The 20,996-nt window shown below is 39.2% G+C and overlaps 1 protein-coding gene across 1 annotated transcript in view; it reads left to right on the forward strand.

Moving 5' to 3' along the window:
* The window catches only part of MOB1B (MOB kinase activator 1B), a 60,909-nt gene extending 49,109 nt beyond the window's left edge, over window positions 1-11,800 (forward strand). The window contains exons 4-6 of the mRNA XM_016188364.2: window positions 3,661-3,794; window positions 7,702-7,865; window positions 9,197-11,800. Coding sequence (XP_016043850.1) covers window positions 3,661-3,794; window positions 7,702-7,865; window positions 9,197-9,274 — 376 coding nt within the window. The 3' untranslated portion in view covers window positions 9,275-11,800. The remainder of the gene's footprint in view (window positions 1-3,660; window positions 3,795-7,701; window positions 7,866-9,196) is intronic.
* The last annotated feature ends 9,196 nt before the right edge of the window (window positions 11,801-20,996 follow it).

Raw genomic sequence — 20,996 nt, forward strand, 5'->3', positions numbered from 1 at the left:
CCCACTTGTAGGGACATTTAACAAGTAGTGAGGTAGGTCTGCCAGTTGTCTTTATCTTTCTCTATATATCTCCCTCTCCACCCTGGCTCATTTCGTTTCTCTGTGTCCTTTCCCATGGGGGGAAAAAAAGAATATAGAATGGCTAGTGGGAATAGTGGATTGGCAGTGATAGCACTGAGCCTCATCTATTATACTGGTGGGAGAAAAAAGTTTTTGATTTTGTTGATTTTTCATGTCTTACTGCCTCTCTCTTTTTCTTCCTTTTTTTTTTTTTTTTTACACCTTCAGGCTTGTCTCTAAGGCTGGGAGCCTGCACTATGAATCCACCACTCCTGGCGGCCATTTTTTCCATTTTATTGGTTAGGCAGAGAGAGATTGAGAGGAGAGGGAGAGAGATAGTAGGAAACATAAGGACCCATGCAAGGATCTGGGTTCGAGCCCCCTGGGGGTTGTTTCACAAGTGGTGAAGCAGGTCTGCAGATGTCTTTATCATTTTCTCTCCCTATCTTCCCCACTCCTCTTAATTTCTCTCTGTCATATAAAAAAAAAATGGCTGCGGAAGCAGTGGATTTGTAGTGCAGGTACCAACCCCCAGCGATAATGCAAAAAAAAAAGGTGAAGGGAGAAAGGGAGAAAGACACTTGCAGACCTACTTTATTGCTTGTGAAGCGTCCTCCCTACAGGTGGGGAGCAGGGGCTTGAACTGGGATCCTTGCTTGGGTCCTTGTACATTGAATTGTATGCGTTTAACTGGGTGTGCCACCACTTGGCCCCTCTTTTTAAATGTTTTTTATTTATTTTGGATAGACATTGAGAGAGAAGGGGGAGTGTAGACAAGACATCTGCAACTATGCTTCATTGTTCATGAAACTTTCTTCCTGTAGGTGGGGACTAGGTTTGAACCCTGGTCTTTATGCACTGTAATATATATTTTTTAAATATTTTATTTTATTTTTATTTATTCCCTTTTGTTGCCCTTGTTTTTTTATTGTTGTAGTTATTGTTGTTGTCATCGTTGTTGGATAGGACAGAGAGAAATGGAGAGAGGAGAGGAAGACAGAGAGGAGGAGAGAAAGATAGACACCTGCAGACCTGCTTCACCGCCTGTGAAGCGACTCCCCTGCAAGTGGGGAGCCGGGGCTCGAACCGGGATCCTTATGCCAGTCCTTGTGCTTTGCGCCACCTGCGCTTAACCCGCTGCGCTACAGCCTGACTCCCGCACTGTAATATATTTGCTCAACCTGGTGTGTCACCAGGCAGTCTCTTACTTTTTTTTTTTTAAATATTTATTTATTCCCTTTTGTTGCCCTTGTTTTTTTATTGTTGTAGTTATTGTTGTTATTAATGTTGTTGTTGTTGGATAGGACAGAAAGAAATGGAGAGGAGGGGAAGACAGAAGAGAGAAAGATAGACAACTGCAGACCTGCTTCACTGCTTGTGAAGCAACTCCCCTGCAGGTGTGTGTGTATGTGTGTGTGTGGAGGGGATTGAGCCTGGGTTTTGGAGCTTTAGGCATAGCCTCTTTGCATGAACTTTATGCTGTCTACCCCAGCCCCAAACAAGAATAGGCTTAAGTCACACTCTGACTTGAGTTTTTATATTAGCAAAGTGATTAAACAGTGGGATGGGATTCCAAGAAGAATTGGAAAGTCCATTCTTGGTGACCTTTAAAATAGACTTGACAATTATCTCAGTTGCACTGGCTAGGTAGTAAGATATGTTGCTAGAGTGTTTATAGGTATATCCTATTTAGATTTACTTGTTAAGGTATGAAATACTATGATTAAATGCAAAATGGCCGTTATCTACCTTATTTCATGATTTCAAGTACCTTATGGATGAGTGAAATAGCTCACTTGGATTGTGCGTTGTTTTTCCATGTCCCTGACTCAGGTTTGAGCCCAGCTCACACCATATTGAAGGAAGCTTTGGTGCTGTAGTTTCTCTGTCTCTCTCAATCTTTTTTTACCCCCTCCCTCCATATCTCTGACTCTTTAATTGCCACAAAGATTATTGCTGGAGCCCAATGTCGGCACTATGAATCCATGGTTCCCGGTGGCCATTTTTTCCTTTTTTTTTTTCTTCCTATTTTATTTTTATTTGGCAGGACAGAGAAATTCAGAGAGCAGGGGAGAGAAAGGGAGAAGGACACCTGTAGACCTGCTTTACCGCTCATGCATCCTCCCTGCAGTTGGGGAATGGAGGCTGGAACCTGGATCCTTGCACATGGTGATATGTGACCTTAAATTGAGTGTGCCAGCGCCTGACACCCCTTAAAAAAAAAAAAAAGAATCAAGTGTATTGTAGTATTCTTCAATTTTATTTTATTTTATCTTTTATCCTGAGCTTATTAATCTTTCAGACCAAACATTGGAGCAGGGTTAGAAAAACACACTTTATTTAAAGAGAGAAGTTAAGTAGTAGAAAAAACTTTTTGGGAACTAAAAATCTAATTTTTGTTTCACTATATAGATTTTTATATCTTGGTTTACCATCTGTGCTCTTTTTCCTTACTTAAAAATCAGCATGTGGGGGACCACCAGATAGTGCAGCAGGTTAAGTGCAGGTGGCACAAAGCGCAAGGACTGGTGAAAGGATCCTGGTTCGAACCTCCAGCTCCCCACCTATAGGAGGGTCGCCTCACAAGAGGTTAAGCAGGCCTGCAAGTGTCTATCTTTTTCTCCTCCTCTCTGTCTTCCTCTCCTCTCTCCATTTCTCTCTGTCCTATCCAACAACAGCACTAACGACAACAATAGTAACAATAACAATGATAAACAACAAGGGCAACAAAAGGGAAAAAAATGGCCTCCAGGAGTAGTGGATTCGTAGTGCAGGTACCGAGCCCCAGTAACACTGGAAGCAAAAAAAATCAGCATGCGTATGTGCACACTTATATATGCCAACATACATGTGTGCGTAGCTCCATTAATACTCTGAAATACTGTTTTTACTTACTCATTTGCAAGCCACTTTTCCCTACTAAACCATTCTCCTTGAGAGTAAAGGAAGTGTCTTTCATCTCAGTCTCTCTTACTCTTGACATGGTATCTTTCATATGCCTGGTACACATTAAATGTTTATTATACCAAAGGGTAGTGTTCTGTAAGCAGTCCAGTTCTATAGGCATCTTTATTTGTGTTTCTGATTTTCTTTATAGGTGTATTAAGTTCTTTAACTAACTGTACTCAGCTACTGACTCCGTCTCTTCTTTGTTCATCTTACTTTGGAGTTTCCCTATCATTTTCTCTCAATCTAAAAGTTTAAGCTCCAAGTTAGAAAAGTTGTACAGCATAAGAAAAAATGTTTTTCAAAGAACAAAAATAACCATAAGAATTAAAGATGGTCTCCATAGAAGTGGAGAATAAACTGGTTTTCTATTATGGCAATGTATATTTCTTGAAATGTAAATATTTTGTATGAAAGAAAGGTATACAAGAAAAACATGTGAAGAGAACATGGAAATAAAACTGGGTTTGATGGGATCTGCTTAGTTTGGATTGTGATAAAGGCAGATAGTTCAAAATAGCTCAGAAGAAATTTAAAAATGGAAATTTTAGTGCCTAATGCAAAAATTAGGAATAGAGTTTAAAACATGGCCTATATATTCATAATATACACAAATTACAAGTATATACATTGTTCTTTTATCTTTCCATGCAGATATGAGTATCACTGGGCCGATGGAACAAATATAAAGAAGCCTATTAAGTGTTCTGCACCAAAGTATATTGATTACCTGATGACTTGGGTTCAGGACCAGTTGGATGATGAGACCTTGTTTCCATCAAAAATTGGTACAGTTTTTATATAATTAGAATCTTACCACGATTCTTCTCATTATTTATTTATTTATTTATTTATTTATTTATTTATTTATTTATATTGGATAGAGGCAGATAGAAATTGAGAGGGGAGGCAGACGGGGGCAGAGACCTGCAGCCCTGCTTCACTACTCAATGAAGCTTTCCTTCTGCAGGTGGGGACAAAGAGCTTGAACGTGGGGTCTTTGTGCACTGTAATGTGAGTGCTTAACTAGGTGCACCACCGACTGGCCCCCTTCTCATTTTGTTTCTGGGGTTTATTTGCTCTATTCCAAGAATCATGCTAGGTTATCATATTTATCACATTCCTTTTTTTAATGTTTATTTATTTTCATTACTTTAATGACAGTGGAAGATATGTATACACACACACACGCGCACACACGCCAGTACGGTGCTCAGCTCTGGGTTTTTTTTTTTTAAATTTTTAAAAAATATTTATTTAATTTATTTATTCCCTTTTGTTGCCCTTGTTGTTTTATTGTTGTAGTTATTATTATTGTTGTTGTTGGATAGGACAGAGAGAAATGGAGAGAGGAGGGGAAGACAGAGAGGGGGAGAGAAAGCTAGACACCTGCAGACCTGCTTCACCGCCTGTGAAGTGACTCCCCTGCAAGTGGGGAGCCGGGTTCGAACCGGGATCCTTATGCGGGTCCTTGTGCTTTGCGCCACCTGTGCTTAACCCGCTGCGCTACAGCCCGACTCCCTTTTTTTTCTTATATTTATTTATTCCCTTTTGTTGTCCTTGTTGCTTTATTGTTGTAGTTATTATTGATGTTGTTGTTGTTGGATAGGACAGAAAGATATGGAGAGAGGAGAGGAAGACTGAGGGGAGAGAGACAGACACCTGCAGACCTGCTTCACCGCTTGTGAAGCGACTCCCCTGCAGGTGGGGAGCCAGGGGGATCCTTATGCTGGTCCTTGCGCTTTGTGCCACCTGCGCTTAACCTGCTGTCAGCTCTGGTTTATGATGGTCGTAGGGATTAAACCTGGGAACTGAGAACCTCAGGCATGAAAGTCTTTTGCATAATCATTATGCTGTTTCCCCAACCTGTCTAGTCACATTTCTGATTTCAAATACTTAAAAGTGTTTTATCTTTTTCACGCCAACTTTATTATGACTGTTTCGATAAACCTCCTTATAATTCTAAGTATTGAGAAGATCAGTGTATCTGGTATATATATTGTGGAAAAAAGAAACTGCCTGTTGGGCAGACAATATTCTCTTTCACAGCCATATCCATTTCTTCTTCTTCTTTTTTTTTAATATTTATTCCCTTTTATGCCCTTGTTGTTTTATTTATTGTTGTATTTATTTTTAAATCAATTGAGAGCACTAAGAATGCCCTAATTTTTTTCTTTTTTAAAGAATTCTTATTTATTCATGAGAAAGATAGGAGGAGAGAAAGAACCAGCTATCACTCTGGTACATGTGCTGCCAGGGATTGAACTTGAGACCTCATGCTTGAGAGTCTAGTGCCTTAGCCACTGTGTCACCTCCTGTACCACCTTGATGTTTTATTGTTGTAGTTATTATTATTGTTGTTGTTGTTGTTGGATAGGACAGAGAGAAATGGAGAGAGGAGGGGAAGACAGAGAGGGGGAGAGAAAGATAGACACCTGCAGACCTGCTTCACCGCTTGTGAAGCGACTCCCCTGCAGGTGGGGAGCCGGGGCTCGAACTGGGATCCTTAACACCGGTTCTTGCGCTTTGCACCACGTGCGCTTAACCTGCTGTGCTACTGCCCGACCTCCTCCTCCTCCTCTTATTCTTCTCCTTCTCCTTCTCCTTCTCCTTCTCCTTCTCCTTCTCCTTCTCCTTCTCCTTCTCCTTCTCCTTCTCCTTCTCCTTCTCCTTCTCCTCCTCCTCCTCCTCCTCCTCCTCCTCCTCCTTCTCCTTCTCCCCCTCCCCCACCCCTCCCCTTCCCCATCCTCCTCCTCTTCTTCTTTTTCTTCTTCTTTTAATGCTGCCAAGAAATTTTGCATCTTTCCCTCTCTCTCTCTTTTACTTTACTTTATTTGTTTATTAGATAATGGTTGCTAGAAATTGAAAGGGTAGGGAAAGTAGAGAGGGAGAGAAAAAGAGAGGCATCTGCAGCACTACTTCACTTGGAAAGCTTTCCCCCTGCATGTAGGGGACCTGGGGCTTGAACATTGTAATGTGCACTCAACCAGGTGCCCCGGCCTCTCTAGTACTTGTTTTTTTTGCCAGGCAGTATAATTTATCCAGAATAATAACTGTTTTTTAATTTTTCTGAGTTTTGTATTTGTTTAATGATATAACTACATTAAACAGTGAATCTGACTGAGCAGAGAATGTAAGCTAATTTGAGGACAAATTTTTATTTGAAGTAGTAATGAATTATTTTTTATAGAAAAACAGAAGCAACAGCATTTTAAATAAAAGTGAACATGTTATTGCATTATTTATGCTTAACAAATAGTGTGTACTATGACTTGATGTTAAGAAACATGAGGGTCGGGGGCCAAGTGGTGGTGCACCTGGTTAAATGCTCACAAAGACAGATTCAAGCCCCTGCTCCCCACCTTCAGGGGGAAAGCTTCAGGAGTGGTGAAGCAGGGCTACAGGTGTCTTTCTCCCTCTCTGTCTCCCCTTGCCTTTCAATTTCTCTCTGTCTCTATCCAATAATAAATTAACAAAATATTAATAAAAAAGAAAAGAGAAACTTGAGGACCTTAGTGTGGGTATCTACAGACTAGTTCTTATTCCATAGATGCTTTGTTGTAAACTTTTTTTTTTTTTTGCCTCCAGGGTTATTGCTGGGGCTCACTCAGTGCCTGCACCATGAATCCACCGCTCCTGGAGGCCATTTTCCCCCCTTTTTGTTGCCCTTGTTGTTGTGGCCTCATTGTGGTTATTATTATTATTGTTATTGTTGATGCCTTTCGTTGTTGGATAGGACACAGAAAAATGGGGAGAGGAGGGGAAGACAGACGGGGCAGAGAAAGATAGACACCTGCAGACCTGCTTCACCGCCTGTGAAGTGACTCCCCTGCAGGTGGGGAGATCTTTACGCCGGCCCTCGCGCTTTGCGCCATGTGCGCTTAACCCGCTGCGCTACCGCCCGACCCCCTGTTGTGAACTTCTAAGAAGTACAGTGGTTATATTAAATAGTAACTCAAGGGGGCTGGGTGGTAGCACATGGTGCACATGGCACAAAGTGGAAGGACATGTATAAGGATCTCGTTTCGGTTCCCAGTTCAATCCCCCGGCTTCCCACTTGCAGGGGGGTTGCTTCACAAGTAGTGAAGCAGGTCTGCAAGTGTCTTCCTCTCTTGATCTCTCTCTGTCCTATCCAACAACAACGACAGCAATAACAACAACAATAATAATGATAAACAACAAGGGCAACAAAAGGTAAAAGAAATACCCTCCAGGAGCAGTAGATTTGTAGTGCAAGCACCGAGCCCCAGCAATAACCTTAGAGGTTAAAAAATAATAATAAATAAATAAATGGATAATAACTCAAATATTTCCTTTTGAATTTATTTTCCCCCTTTTGTTGCCCTTGTTTATTGTTATTATTATTGTTGTTGTTATTGCTGTCATTGTTGGATAGGACAGAGAGAAATGGAGAGAGGAGGGGAAGACAGAGGGGGAGAGAAAGGTAGACACACCTGCAGACCTGCTTCACCACCTGTGAAGTGACTACCCTGCAGGTGGGGAGCCCGGGACTGGAACCAGGATCTTTATGCTGGTCCTTGTGCACTTAATCTGCTGCACTACCACCTGGCTCTGAGCTCAAATATTTCCTTTTAGTCTTGCCATGGTGATATGTTAACATTTGTCAACAAGCTCATTTTGCCTTGTTTTTATCTTTTGTTAATTGTGTGGATTATTTGTTTTTCTGTTTACTAGGTGTTCCATTCCCAAAAAATTTCATATCTGTGGCAAAAACTATACTGAAACGTCTCTTTAGGGTTTATGCTCACATTTATCATCAGCATTTTGACCCTGTGATCCAGCTTCAGGAGGAAGCACATCTCAACACATCTTTCAAGCACTTTATTTTTTTTGTCCAGGTGAGTTGGATTAAGAACCCTTTTTGTTCAGTAAAGAGTACATATCTACAGAGTCTTGAGATGAATACTGCATTCATATTTTTAGAATAAAATATTCTACATTGAAGGTCAGGCAGTAGCATACTAGGAAAGCACAGTTGTCATGCAAGGACCTGAGTTTGTGCACCAGTTCCCACCTGCCAGGGGGAAGCTTCACTAGTGGTGGAGCAGTGTTGCACGTGTCTCTGTTTCTCTCTCTCTCCCTCCACCCCTCTCTCCCTCTTTTTTTTCGGTCTTTATAAAGAGAGACAGAGAGACACAGAAGCCACTGGGAAAGGTAAGTCGTCATACAGGAATGAAGCCCCAGCAATAATCCTAGTGGCATTAACACACACACACACACACACACACACACACACACACACACACACACACACACACACACACACACACACACACACACACACACACACGAACTGCATTTCTCTTGTTTTCATCCTCTTCCACACTTGCCTTGATGGCGGTGGCATGAAAATCTAAAATGTTTTGAGAGGTCTGCCTTTGGATTTGCTTCAGTTAAAAGGCATAAATAGGAACTTGAATAAGAAGCCTGGATAATTTGATAGACCAATAGATGAATTGGGTGGGTTTTTTTTTTATTGTTGTAGGCGTTGTTGGATAGAACAGAGAGAAATGGAGAGAGGAAGGGAAGACAGAGAGGAGGAGGAGAGAAGGATAGACACCTGCAGATCTGCTTCACCATCTGTGAAGCGACTCCCCTGCAGGTGGGGAGCTGGAGGCTTGAACCTGGGTGGTTTTATTTTTTATTTTATTTAAAAATATTTACTTAACTGTGGGGTCTGGGGTGTGTGTGGCACAGTGGATCAAGTGTTGAACTCTCAAGCATGAGTCTTTTCTTTTATTATATAATTTACTGATGAGAGCAAGAACTAGAGCCTTACCCAGCTGCATGTATTACTACGGTTTGAATTTAGAACTTCATCCTTCCAAGTCTTGTACTCTTTCACTGTGCTACTTCCTGGGCCATTGTTTGCAATGCTACCGTAGAGTAACTATTGCATTTAGTGTCCACAATAATTTTATGAGGTAAGGAGGACTACCCTGATATTATTACAGATTTAAAAATATAATGTCAGAAATGGTTTAGTGATTTACTTAAAATTTGGCACAATGGAATAGGGAAAAAAAGTTTTTTAAGATTTGACTTATATTTACTTCAAATGTTAATTTCCAGTACATGTTAATGGAGATTTTTTTTCTCAATGAGATGTAAATGATGCTTTTTTTTTTTTTTTTTTGCTATTTCTCCTGCTTTTCTTTAAAATGCATAGGAATTCAACCTTATTGACAGAAGAGAACTTGCACCACTTCAAGAACTAATTGAAAAACTATCCTCAAAGGACAGATAAAAACATGCAGAGCTGTGCAAATTGTTCCTCAGTTGAAGCTGTATGGAGCGTATTTGGATTTTTATTGTATTTTATTTTAGTTCAACTGTTTTTGTTTTAGGTTTGGGGTTGCCTCTTTGGATTTTTAAATTTTAAATAATTGAAATTATAATCTATTATAATGGAAATCAAGAACCATTCTGTATACATTTAATAGGGACAATTTTAGTGCCATATAGTATATATTTTATATCAGTTTTGGTTACTTGTGAAATTTTTAATATCTTGTGTGCAAAGGAAATACTTATTTAATTAACTGATGGCTGGTGGATGAGGGTTCTGTGTTGTATAATTTGTGGCTGATTTCTGAAGTCCCTAAGAGACTTACGTTTTTAAGTGCCTTGGCAGGATCACTTCTGAGGTGCAAAGCACAGACATAGAACTAACAGGGCTTAAAACAAATACTAGGATTCTTACCCAGGACACTTGCTAATGCATGTTTTAAAAGATCTATGATAAAAGCCATAGTTTCCTTAAATTGGTGATCTCCAGCTTTTACTGTTTTGAAGGAACACTATTTGTAAAGGTGTGCATGTAGAACATAAAAATTAGTTATTTCTTAATTATTTTTGATATTGATGATGACTAATTCTGTTCAACAAATGCTTAAATTCTACAAACAGGTCTTTTTTCTGTCTCTTGATATCTGTGATATTGAAAGTTGAGAATGTTGAAATGTAATATATATCGCATTTTGGCTTCTTTCTACATATTACCTGCAGTATAGGTATGAAAATTCAGGTTACATGTAGGTTTGCCATCTTCAGAACTGATACTGAACTGTGAGGTTTTTTAGCAATTGCCAAATGAGCCAGAAATCTTTATAATCTTCCTCAGCTTTGAAGAGAAGGGGGAGGGAGGGAGGAGTGTGTTTAGCTATGGGAAGTACAAATTTACTTCTGGGAGATAGGGATGGGAGTAAGTATTGGGAGTCAAGTTCCATAAAGTCCTGTCAAGACATTTGGATAGAATGATAGGAAGATCTGAATCAGTTACTTATAAAGAAAGCCTCAGATTTTCTTTTAACACTTCTGTGAGAAGTTAAAATAAATTAAAATTTTAGGGATAGATATTAAGTGTGGAATTTAAGGACTGTTTTGGGGGAAAATTGATAACTTTTCAGCAATTCCATTCAGTGAATGGAGCTGGTGTTTTCCTGTCATTTAATTTAAAAATGATATAGTACTTTCTTTGCTTATTATAGACTCACTTTGAAGCACTATGACTTCTGATTTTTCACTGTGAAAAAAATATTTTTCTTTGTGTGTCAGATAATTTAAGTGCTAACTTATTAGTTATTAATTTTTACACTTTATTTGCCATGACTTTTTAGTGAATTAGTCTCATAGGTTAAAGTTCAGAATCTTAGTTTTCAAATTAGTATTGATGTTTTTACTTTAGTTTTTTTTCTTAGAAAATAGCCTTTTCAGACTTACAGTTTTAATTTGTTCATTTCTGGTAAACTTATTTACTTTTGTTAGAAACATACAGTGCTCTTCCTTCTGTTAGAAATGAATACCGTTTCCTTTCTAAGAGAGTAGAAATCTTGATTTGAAATTATGCAGAGTAGAAACACTTAAAAGAGATTGTACAATAAAATTAGTTTTTGTCATTAACAAATAATACAGTGATACAATTTAATGCCATCACAGTTGTGATCACTAGGGACTGCCTTTTCCTGTCTTGTTTCTAGCCATCATCTAACAGTAGGACTTGTAGGAGAGCTTGATAGAGTCGAATCTATTTGACATTCAGTTGTAATACTTATATGTAAACTGCAGTGATAATTAACTGATTTTCTGAAAAAGAAATCTATTAGTATTCAGGTAGATAATGTCAGTCACTCTGGGTTGATCCAGGAATACAATTTGGTACCAAGTGAATTTGGATCCTATCTAGTAAAGCAAAGTAGTGATTAGTGTCTTCATCATTAGATTTGACTTTGCATCCATCTAACCTAGTAATAGGGGTTGCAGTAGCCATGTGTAGAAAATAGTGAAAAATTGTCCTTTTCTTTTAAGCTTTATGTAGGAGTACAGTATAAAATGGGAAATATGGGTGGGGGTAGATAGCAAAATGGTTATGCAAAACAGTCATGCCTGAGGCTCCGAAGTCCCATATTCAGTCCCCTGCACCACCATAAGCCAGAGCTAATTAGTGCTCTGGTTAAAAAAAAAAAAAATTGAAATTATTTTCAAAAATTGAAAATATTTTCATAAATTAGTATTCAATAGTATGACCTACTTTTTCACTGTATGCAGATAAGACTTGTCACTGTGGGGCTAGGTGGTGGCACACCTGGTTGAGCGTACATGTTATAGTGCTCAAGGACTCGGGTTCGAGCCCCTGGTCCCCACTTGCAAGGGGAAAGCTTTGTGAGTGGTGAAGCAGGGCTGCAGGTGTCTCTGTCTCTCTCCCTTCCTATCTCCCTTCCCCCTCAATTTCTGGCTGTCTCTAGCCAATAAATAAATAAATATATAAAAAATTCTTAAACGTCATCTGTCCTCTCTATTAAAAAAAAAAAAAAGACTTGTCACTGTGTCAGGATCTCAGTTGCCTGCTTCTGAGTATTTGAACAAAGGTATTGGAAATAAGACGTGTATATGTATATATGATAACAAAGCAGAGAATTTCTGCCAGGAAGAGTCCTGGCATTATATATGGTGTTATCTGACTAGTCAATAAGTAATGGAACATTAACCAAAGCATATGAAAAATAGTCCACTTAATAAAAAGTTGCTTTGATTGAGTTGGTTCCCATGAGTATTTGTCAAATGCCCTATGTAAAATGAGGATCAAATCTTGGTTTTGCAGCAGTTTAATTATAAAAAAAGTTTATTATATCCTTTCCAGACATCTTTATTTAATTTATAAATAACCAAAGTAGTGACCCCCCCATCTCTTTATACAACAGTATTAGTTTTCTCATCTGTTGATAAAAAAAAAAAATCCCAGAAAATATAAAGAAGTAAACAACACTGTATTGTCACAATGCTTTGGTTAAGTGTTGATATGAGTCAACTTTTAGAAATTATTTTAAATGATGGAATAATCGTGGAGAAAAATTAGTGACAGTGAAAATCTTTTTGTTAGCAGCACATGGTGCTACTGGCTTTCATTTGCTGACTTGATTGCAAAAACTGTGGCATTGGGCTGCATTGAAACAGTAAGTGTATGTTTGAGCTTGTAGAGAGACTTTGGAGTCAAAGTACTTTAAACTGAAAGATTTCAGATTGTTGTTTCTCTCTTTGTTACCTGTAAATTCTAATTGTTCAGCCTAAGATGTACTAGGTAGAAGACATGTTTAGTGTGTAGCCTGTGTATCTCAGATTGAATTACTCCCTGTTTTGTCAGGAGTACAGTCTCTTATGTTCAGGAAGTATAGTTGTTGTGGATATAGTTCACATTTACTCACCTAACTCTTCTGTATTGATGCTTTCCTTGCATATGGGAAAATAGCAAAATGATAGGTTTTCAGGGGATTAAACCTGGGATTTTGGAGCCTCAGGCATGAGAGTCTGTTTGCATAACCATTTTGCAAACTACCCTAGATTTCTTTTGTACCTTTGTCTATACCCTGAGAGAGGCTTGCATAACCACTGAAATGGTATGTGACATGCAGTTACTAAGTTTGTTAGGCTTTCATTTATAATAAATGTCATACCATAAACATATATATGAATTAAGCTTCACAGTTGCTCATGTGGAAACATTATTTTAGCTGTGCTCTAAAGGTTTGAAATGTTTTAGGAGTACTCTCACAGATGCCTTGAGAATGATTTATGACTATGCAAGAAAATCAGTTTTATCAGTTTAGTTGTGTCAAATTTTTTGACAATTTAATATCACCCATTTCATTCAACAGATTACCTCTGCTGTTTTCTTACATGTAAATCATTAAAGAACTCCAAAAGAATGTATTAGACCCTTTGAATTTGCAGAAGAGAATGTTTTGAGCATGTTAGCATTGTTTAATAAAGGGATAGTTTCCTTGAAGTAGACAGTATTATTTGGATTGGTAAATGTTGTTTTATTTAGTTTACTTACCTTTAAGCTATTTAGGATTAAGTGATCACAGTTAAATATGACTTAATTTACTTTCATGTTTTCTACTTTTTGTTCCTTTATTTGTTGAATTTTATCTTGAGTATTGTGAGATAGCTTTGATTGAAAAAGTGGATTTAAATTTAAGCGGCATTAGCTCAAGTAAATATCAACCTTTACGTTCTACACCCCCCCCCCCCTTTTCTCCCCCCTTGCTTTTCTGAAAATGTATTTTGAGTGGCCAAGGTTGTGGTTCACCGGGAGAGTGTATTCCTTGTCTGTGTGAGGACTTGGATTTGATCTGCAGCATTGCACTTGATGGAGTGGTTGGTGCTAGGGTCTTTCCTCTTTCTCATAAGATAGACATCTTTGAAAAAGAAAGAATCTTGTATGAGAGCCTTGAAGACATTAAAAATGTTTTCATTCAAACAAACCAGTTGAGTTGAAAGACCAGGAATCATTGTAGAAGACATCACAACAAATTTTATTGCTCATCACAGATAAAGCAGGTAACGTTTTATAAATATTGCATGTATCATTCATAACTTTAAAATTGTGAGTCTTTTCAAAAGATATTGACCCAGGTGTCTTGTTTGAACATTAAGTATGACAGCTCACCAAGAAGAAAACGGTTTATTTACAACTTTTCTGTGATAAAGAATGTAAACATTCTTAGAAATGTTTTTCTAGAATTAAAGTAACTAAAATAACTGTGGGGTTTATTGTTGCTTAAATATCAGTTAATTGGTTTGTAAGGCAGATATTTAAAACTAAAGATTTAGGGAGTCGGGCTGTAGTGCAGCGGGCTAAGCGCAGGTGGCGTAAAGTACAAGGACCGGCATAAGGAGCCCGGTTCGAACCCCGGCTCCCCACCTGCAGGGGAGTCGCTTCACAGGCGGTGAAGCAGGTCTGCAGGTGTCTATCTTTCTCTCCTCCTCTTTGTCTTCCCCTCCCTCTCTCCATTTCTCTCTGTCCTATCCAACAACGACAACAACAATAATAACTACAACAATAAAACAACAAGGGCAACAAAAGGGAATAAATAAATAAAATAAATACAAAAAAACCTAAAGATTTAATGTAAAAATTTAATTGTAAGATATAACTCTGTATACAGTATGAAATTCCACAGCTTTCATAATTAGCTGGTCATAGAGAAGAATCTATAGGAAACTACTCCATGTCTTTCACTTGTAGCTGACTTGACACTTAAATTTTGACAAAAGAGGAAATTCCGATTAAAACATGACTGTTTTGCTAATGTAATGGAAGTTTCTTTTTCTGTAAATAGTATAAAATTTTGGATTATAGCTTTCAAAGGTATAAAGGAAAATCACTCTGTTTCTCTAGGTTTTTTTTTTTTTCCTGATTTAATTTTTTTTTATTCTGACCTGGTTCTTGCCAACTGATTCATTTGCTCATTCATCTAACAATTAGTTCTCATTGTTTCTCTAGTTTTTTTTTTTTTTGCCTCCAGGAATATCTCTGGGGCTCCTTGTCTGCACTAAGAATCCATTGTTCCTGGAGGCCATTTTTCCCTTTTTGTTGCCTTTGTTGCACTGTTGTAGTTGTTATTGTTATTATTGTCACAGCTGTTGTTATTGTTGGATAGGACAGAGAGAAATCGAGACAGGAGGGCAAGACAGAGAGGAAGAGAGAAAGATAGACACCTGCAGACCTGCTTCACAGCTTGTGAAGTGACCCCCTGCAGGTGGGGAGCCAGGGGCTGGAACTGGGCTCCTTACACCAGCGCTTGCACTGTTTCTCTAGTTTTATGTTTACTCCTTAGAAGTAAATTACTTTTGTATTACTATTGACTTTCAACACCTTTCTATCTATCCTCCCCATCTACACACTCTGAAGACAAAGCAGGTGGTCTTGTGATTCCGAAGTACTTTCTGTCAACACATAGGTTAACAGTTGTTTGGAAGGTGCAACTAACATGATTATTTTTGGGCTTTTTTTTTTTGGGGGGGGTTAATACTCTTTAAATTATGCCACTGAAATTGTTGGGGCAAAATGATGGCATATGTGGTAGAGCTCACTAGTTCAAGTTCCCTGTCCTCAGCTGTAGGGGGAAGTTTCACAAGAGGTGGAGCAGAGCTGTAGGTGTCCTTCTCCCGACACCCCTCCTCCTCCGCTTATGCCCCCTCTCTATTAAAAAAAAAAGTGAGAAAAGAAAGAACGATAAAACAACTGTGGGAGAACTACTGTAGCTTCCAATGGAGGGGCTGGGGATATAGAACTCTGGTGGTGGGAACAGTGCAGAATTATACCCTGATACCTTATAATTTTGTAAATCAGTATTGTCACTAGTAAAATTAAAAAAAATGAAAAATATTTAGAAAGGAAAAAATAAATATAACTGCTGGGAGCAGTGAATTTATTTTGCAGGCATTAAACCCTAGAGCTAACCCTGGTGGCAATTAAAAAAATGTTAATGTGATAAAGTAAAAAAAAAAAGTTCATTAAGAATTTCTCTTTTATATGTTGTTGTTAAATTCTTTTTTTTAAAAAAGAATTTATTTATTTCTTCATGAGAAAGACAGGTGGAGATAGGAGGAGAGAGAAAGAACCAGACATCACTCTGGTACATGTGCTGCTGGGGATTGAACTCAGGACCTCATGGTTGAGAATCCAATGCTTTATCCACTGAGCCACCTCCAGACCACTTAAATTCTTTTTTTAAAAAAATATTTTATTTATTTTCCTTTTTTGTTGCTCTTGTTGTTTTTATCACTGTTGTGGTTACTATTATTGTTGTTATTGATGATGTCGTTGCCAGATAGGAAGAGAGAAATGGAGAGAGGAGGGGAAGACAGAGAGAGGGAGAGAAAGATAGACACCTGCTGACCTGCTTCACTGCTTGTGAAGTGACCCCCCTGCAGGTTAGTAGCCCCGGGCCTCGAACCAGGGTCCTTATGCCAGTCCTCAAGTTTTGCGCCCTGTGCGCTTAACCGCTGTGCTACAGCCCGACCCCTGTTGTTAAATTCTTATATGTGGATGTTCCTTACAGGTTTGCATGTTTTTATTTTATTTTGCTTTTAAAATTCATTTTTTTAGCACTTTTTTAGTTTTTTTTTTTTTTTTTTTTTTTTGCCTCCTGGGTTATTGATGGGGCGGGCTCGGTGCCTGCGCTACAAGTCCACTGCTCCTGGAGACTATTTTTTTCCCTTTTGTTGCCCTTGTTGTTTATCGCTGTTATTATTGTTGTTATTGCTGTCGTTGTTGGATAGGACAGAGAGAAATCGAGAGACAGAGATGGGGAGAGAAAGATAAGACAGCTGCAGACCTGCTTCACCACTTGTGAGGCAACCCCCCTGCTTGAACCGGGATCCTTGCGCTTTGCACCATGTGTGTTTAACCCATTTCACAACCACTTGGCCCTGCTTTTAAAATTATTCCCCTCCCCCCCAGCCCCTGCTTTTAAAATTCTTAAATTATTAAGGTTGCAAAATAACCTACATTTTCATTTAAAGGACACTTTGACCTTAAATTATTCTGCAGAGATAACTATTTTTAGGGGAAGTAGTTTTTTATGACCACTAAATTGTGTTATTTTTATATACATACAAAATACGTAGACACTGTATATGCATAACTAGAGTGTAAAGGCACTAATCTTACAGGGAACATTACTTTTGTTCTCTTTGAACTTTTGCTATACATTTACTGCTTCAGATTGTCTAGGAACGGTGTAGTGAGATATAAGTAAAGAGAGAATACAGTAAGTATGAGCACTTGAAGTTTAGAGATAGTTTCTAAGGACAAATGCAGAAAAATAGTGCCACAGCTAGATAATGGAAGCATAGGTGCAGTGTTTATACTGTGCAGGGAAGTACAGATAATAAATACACAAAGAGAAGAATCCTGCTCTCTTGGATAGAAACAATTTATCTCTGTAATGAAGTCTTTAGAAAGGGGGATATGGTTTAAAATCTGAAGTGCAACATGGGCACTATATTGTAAACTGTGCCAAAATAACTGAAATTGTAATTACTGATGAGAGTTTTAACTTTCATTTTCATTTTAAAAGGGTAGACTAAATGTAAAAACAAAAAAACAACCCACCCTGTAATAATGTTCTAATTTAGAGATGTAAATAATGTATAGAATAGAGACTTGTATGTGATAGGATATATTTACAATCTAGGGTTTTTTTTTTAAAGGAAAAAAACCTAATGTTTATTTAAAAAGTTAATAAAGAGTTATGTTTGTTCATGAGTCCTTACTTGATGCTGTTTATTTTTGCCATAGGTAGGTATTTCCACACAGTCTTTGAGTAATATTAAAGGTTCACTGCAACTCTGAAAGTTAATATCTGAGTGTTATTACAAAATGAAAACTTAGAAACTGTGTAAGTCACTGAGTAGTACTGGGTTCTAAGCATTCATATTCTTGGGTCAGGGAGGTAGCTCATTTAGTAGAGAGCACACTTAATCATGCAAGAGGACCAATAGTCAAGCTGCCAGCAGTGCTGTGGTCTTCCCTTTTCTCTGGCTCTGTTCGTATCTTTCCCTTCTATCTGGTATTGTAAATAAGGGGGTAGTGGCAAACGCTAGAAGAAGAAAAAGGGGGTAGTGGGGGATAGTCCATCAGGAGAGTCCACCAGGCTCAGTGGCATTGTGTGTGTGCGCATACACACACACACACACACACACACACACACACACACACACACCCCCCACATTCTTGGCCTTAAAGCCAATGTTTTTTTTATTTTGCTTTAAATATACTATCACCACAAGAACAGAGAATAGTTAAAAAATAATCATTTGTTTCCCACTAGTCTGAGATATTATCTGATATTTACTTTCTCAACCATTTAAATAATATTGGAGAATCTTCATTTTACTCTGAAACCCAAGCTCTTCAAGCTGGAAGTCTGCACATTGTGAGACTGTGAGGTTGAGTGATTCTCTGATGCTTAATTTCACAAGTTCACGGGTGCACTGAGAGCAAATTGAACATGAAGTTGAGGAGGAACATGAATGGGGAGATGAGACTCAGAAGCGCATGGTGTAGGAATCATTTGGATGAAGTTGGCTTCATGGGGGAAGTAACATCATCACCAAAGACTTGGAAAGTAATAAAGAGTGGGGCTGGAGGTGGTGGGTGGCTACACAGTTAAATGCACATATTACCAAGGTTCAAGCCTCTGCGGGGGGATGGGGCAAATGCTTCATGAGTGGTGAAGCAGGGCTGCAGATGTCTTCCTATCTCACCCTCCTTTTCCAATTTCTCTCTGTCCTATCTAATAAAAAAAAAAGAAACAAAAACAAAGAGCAGGGCTGGGCAGTGGCACACTTGACTGAGGGCAAATTACAATGTGCAAGGATCTGGGTTCAAGCACTCATCCCCACCTACAAAGGGAAAGCTTTGTAGTGAAGCAGTGCTGCAGGTGTCTCCTCTACCCAATAAACAATAAAGTGATGAGCTATTCATACTAAATCTTAAGTGGAGGTGGGCACTTAGCTGGAAGGGCAGCACACAGAAGATCAAGACTAGACAGCTTGCTATTTTAAGAACTGAAGTAGTACTAAAGATCTGGGGTGGTGAAACTGGGACTAGTTTGCACTGTAAGCTTTACTTGATAATGATTTATGTTTATTTCTGAAAATGGATTTACACTACTACCTTGCATCTAATTTTACCTTTAAATAAATTTTAGGTTTGATGACAGTTGCAAGATTAAAAAAAAAAACATTGCCTTTTGTTTCACTTCTAGACTGAGTAGTGTCTGGTTGACTTGGTCTTTTCTATCTTTGAAAATGCATTTCCTTGGACATACCTGCCTGACATTTGTTGCCTGCCATCTAGATGATGAGCTTTGCAGGAGACTACATGGTATATAAATGGGTGTTCAAAAATTCAGTGTACATTTGTTGGTGTAGGTAATGAAGAGTTAACTAAATTAATTTCAATGAACGGAAACTTTTCCAGTGTAGTGACTTCTATTTTTCTTTTTAAGATTTTATTAATGAGAAAGATATGAGGAGAGAGAGAACCAGTTATCATTCTGATACATTTGCTGCTTGGGGATTGAACTCTGGACCTCCTGCTGGAGAGTCCAAAGCTTTATCCACTGCGCCAGTTCCCAGACCTTGTGTGGTAACTTCTGTACAGTATTGTTGGGCAGAATTTCCCCCTCTGGTTTGTTAAGCGGATGTAAAACATTAACAGGAAGAAAACATTTAATGTACATTCAGGAGTGACCAAAGCAGGAAACATGTTTTTCTAGACAAAGTGGTCAAGAATTGACTAGACAAAGGGATTTCAGTGAGGATAGGAAATGATGACAGGCGTAAAGCGCAAGGACCGGCATAAGGATCCCGGTTCAAGCCCCCGACTCCCCACCTGCAGGGGAGTCCCTTCACAGGCGGTGAAGCAGGTCTGCAGGTGTCTATCTTTCTCTCCTCTCTGTCTTCCCTCATCTCTCCATTTCTGTCCTATCCAACAATGACACCATCAATAACAACAACTACAACAACGATAAACAAGGGGAAAATAAATATAGAAAAAAAAAGAGAAAGTGATGACGGGCTGGGTGGTGGCACAACTGGGTAAATGCTCACATTACAGTGAGCAAGGACCCGGGTTCAAGTCCCTGGTCTCCACCTGGGGAAAGCTTCATGAGTGGTGAAGTAGGGCTGTAGGTTTCTGTCTCTCTCCCTCTTTATCTCCACTCTCCTCTCAATTTCTGTCTCTATGCAATAATAAATATATTTTTATAAATGATGACACAGGGTGGGGTATACAGCGTAATGGTTATGCAAAGAGGCTCTCATGCCTGAGGCTCCAAGGTCCCAGGTTCAATCTCCTGTACCACCGTAAGCCAGAGCTGAACAGTCCTCTGGTTAAAATGAATGTCTCCTCAGCCTCTGGACTCTCTTAAGTTTTTAACCTCACAAGAGGTAAGGATGCCTCCTACCGTTCATGTAATGGGAGGGTGCACAAGCAAGGGGTGGGGTGGTGGGAAGACAAAAGAATATAGGGCTCTTGCAACTTTTTAAAATAACCAAGGTAGTATGTGTGGGTGACATTTTCTGCTGCCAACTCCCTTCAGCATAAGCTAGCATCTAAATCAAATTGTGTATGAACGATTAAGAAAAACATATAAGCATCCTGGCGTGTGGTGTCTGCCCCCCTCAATTCCCACCCCAATTGACTAAGACTTTGAACAAGCAGCCTCTCAGGGTCTGTTTCCTCACTGATAGAACGATTGCCAGATAACTCATGAAAAGCGCTCAAAATAGTGCTGACGGGAATACTTTTCCTGAGGGCTGGGTCGCAGTGTCACTTTGCAGGACTGTTTTCCATTCAGAGCATCGAGGAGAAGCCGTTTGCTTTCTCTGCTGCACACTGCTCTTCCCTTGACTAATTCAATTTCTCGTCCAACCAACCACCTGATCTAATCTCAACGCCTGGCTTGGGGGAACGGCAGAGCCAGAGCCCGCCTGCCTTCTTCCTGAAGGCGGCAGCAGAGGACACGCGCCCCCCGGCCCCTTCGCAATTTCGGTTCCCGCGGGTTTCTGCACCCAGGGCCCCGCCCAGTCCCCGGGACCTGGTGTGACGTCTAGTGCGAAGCCCCGCCCCGCGCCTCGTGACCCGACGTGACGGACGCGCGCGCGCGCCGAAT

Source organism: Erinaceus europaeus, chromosome 3 (genome assembly GCF_950295315.1).
Source record: "Erinaceus europaeus chromosome 3, mEriEur2.1, whole genome shotgun sequence".
In the NCBI taxonomy this organism is placed as follows: domain Eukaryota; kingdom Metazoa; phylum Chordata; class Mammalia; order Eulipotyphla; family Erinaceidae; genus Erinaceus; species Erinaceus europaeus.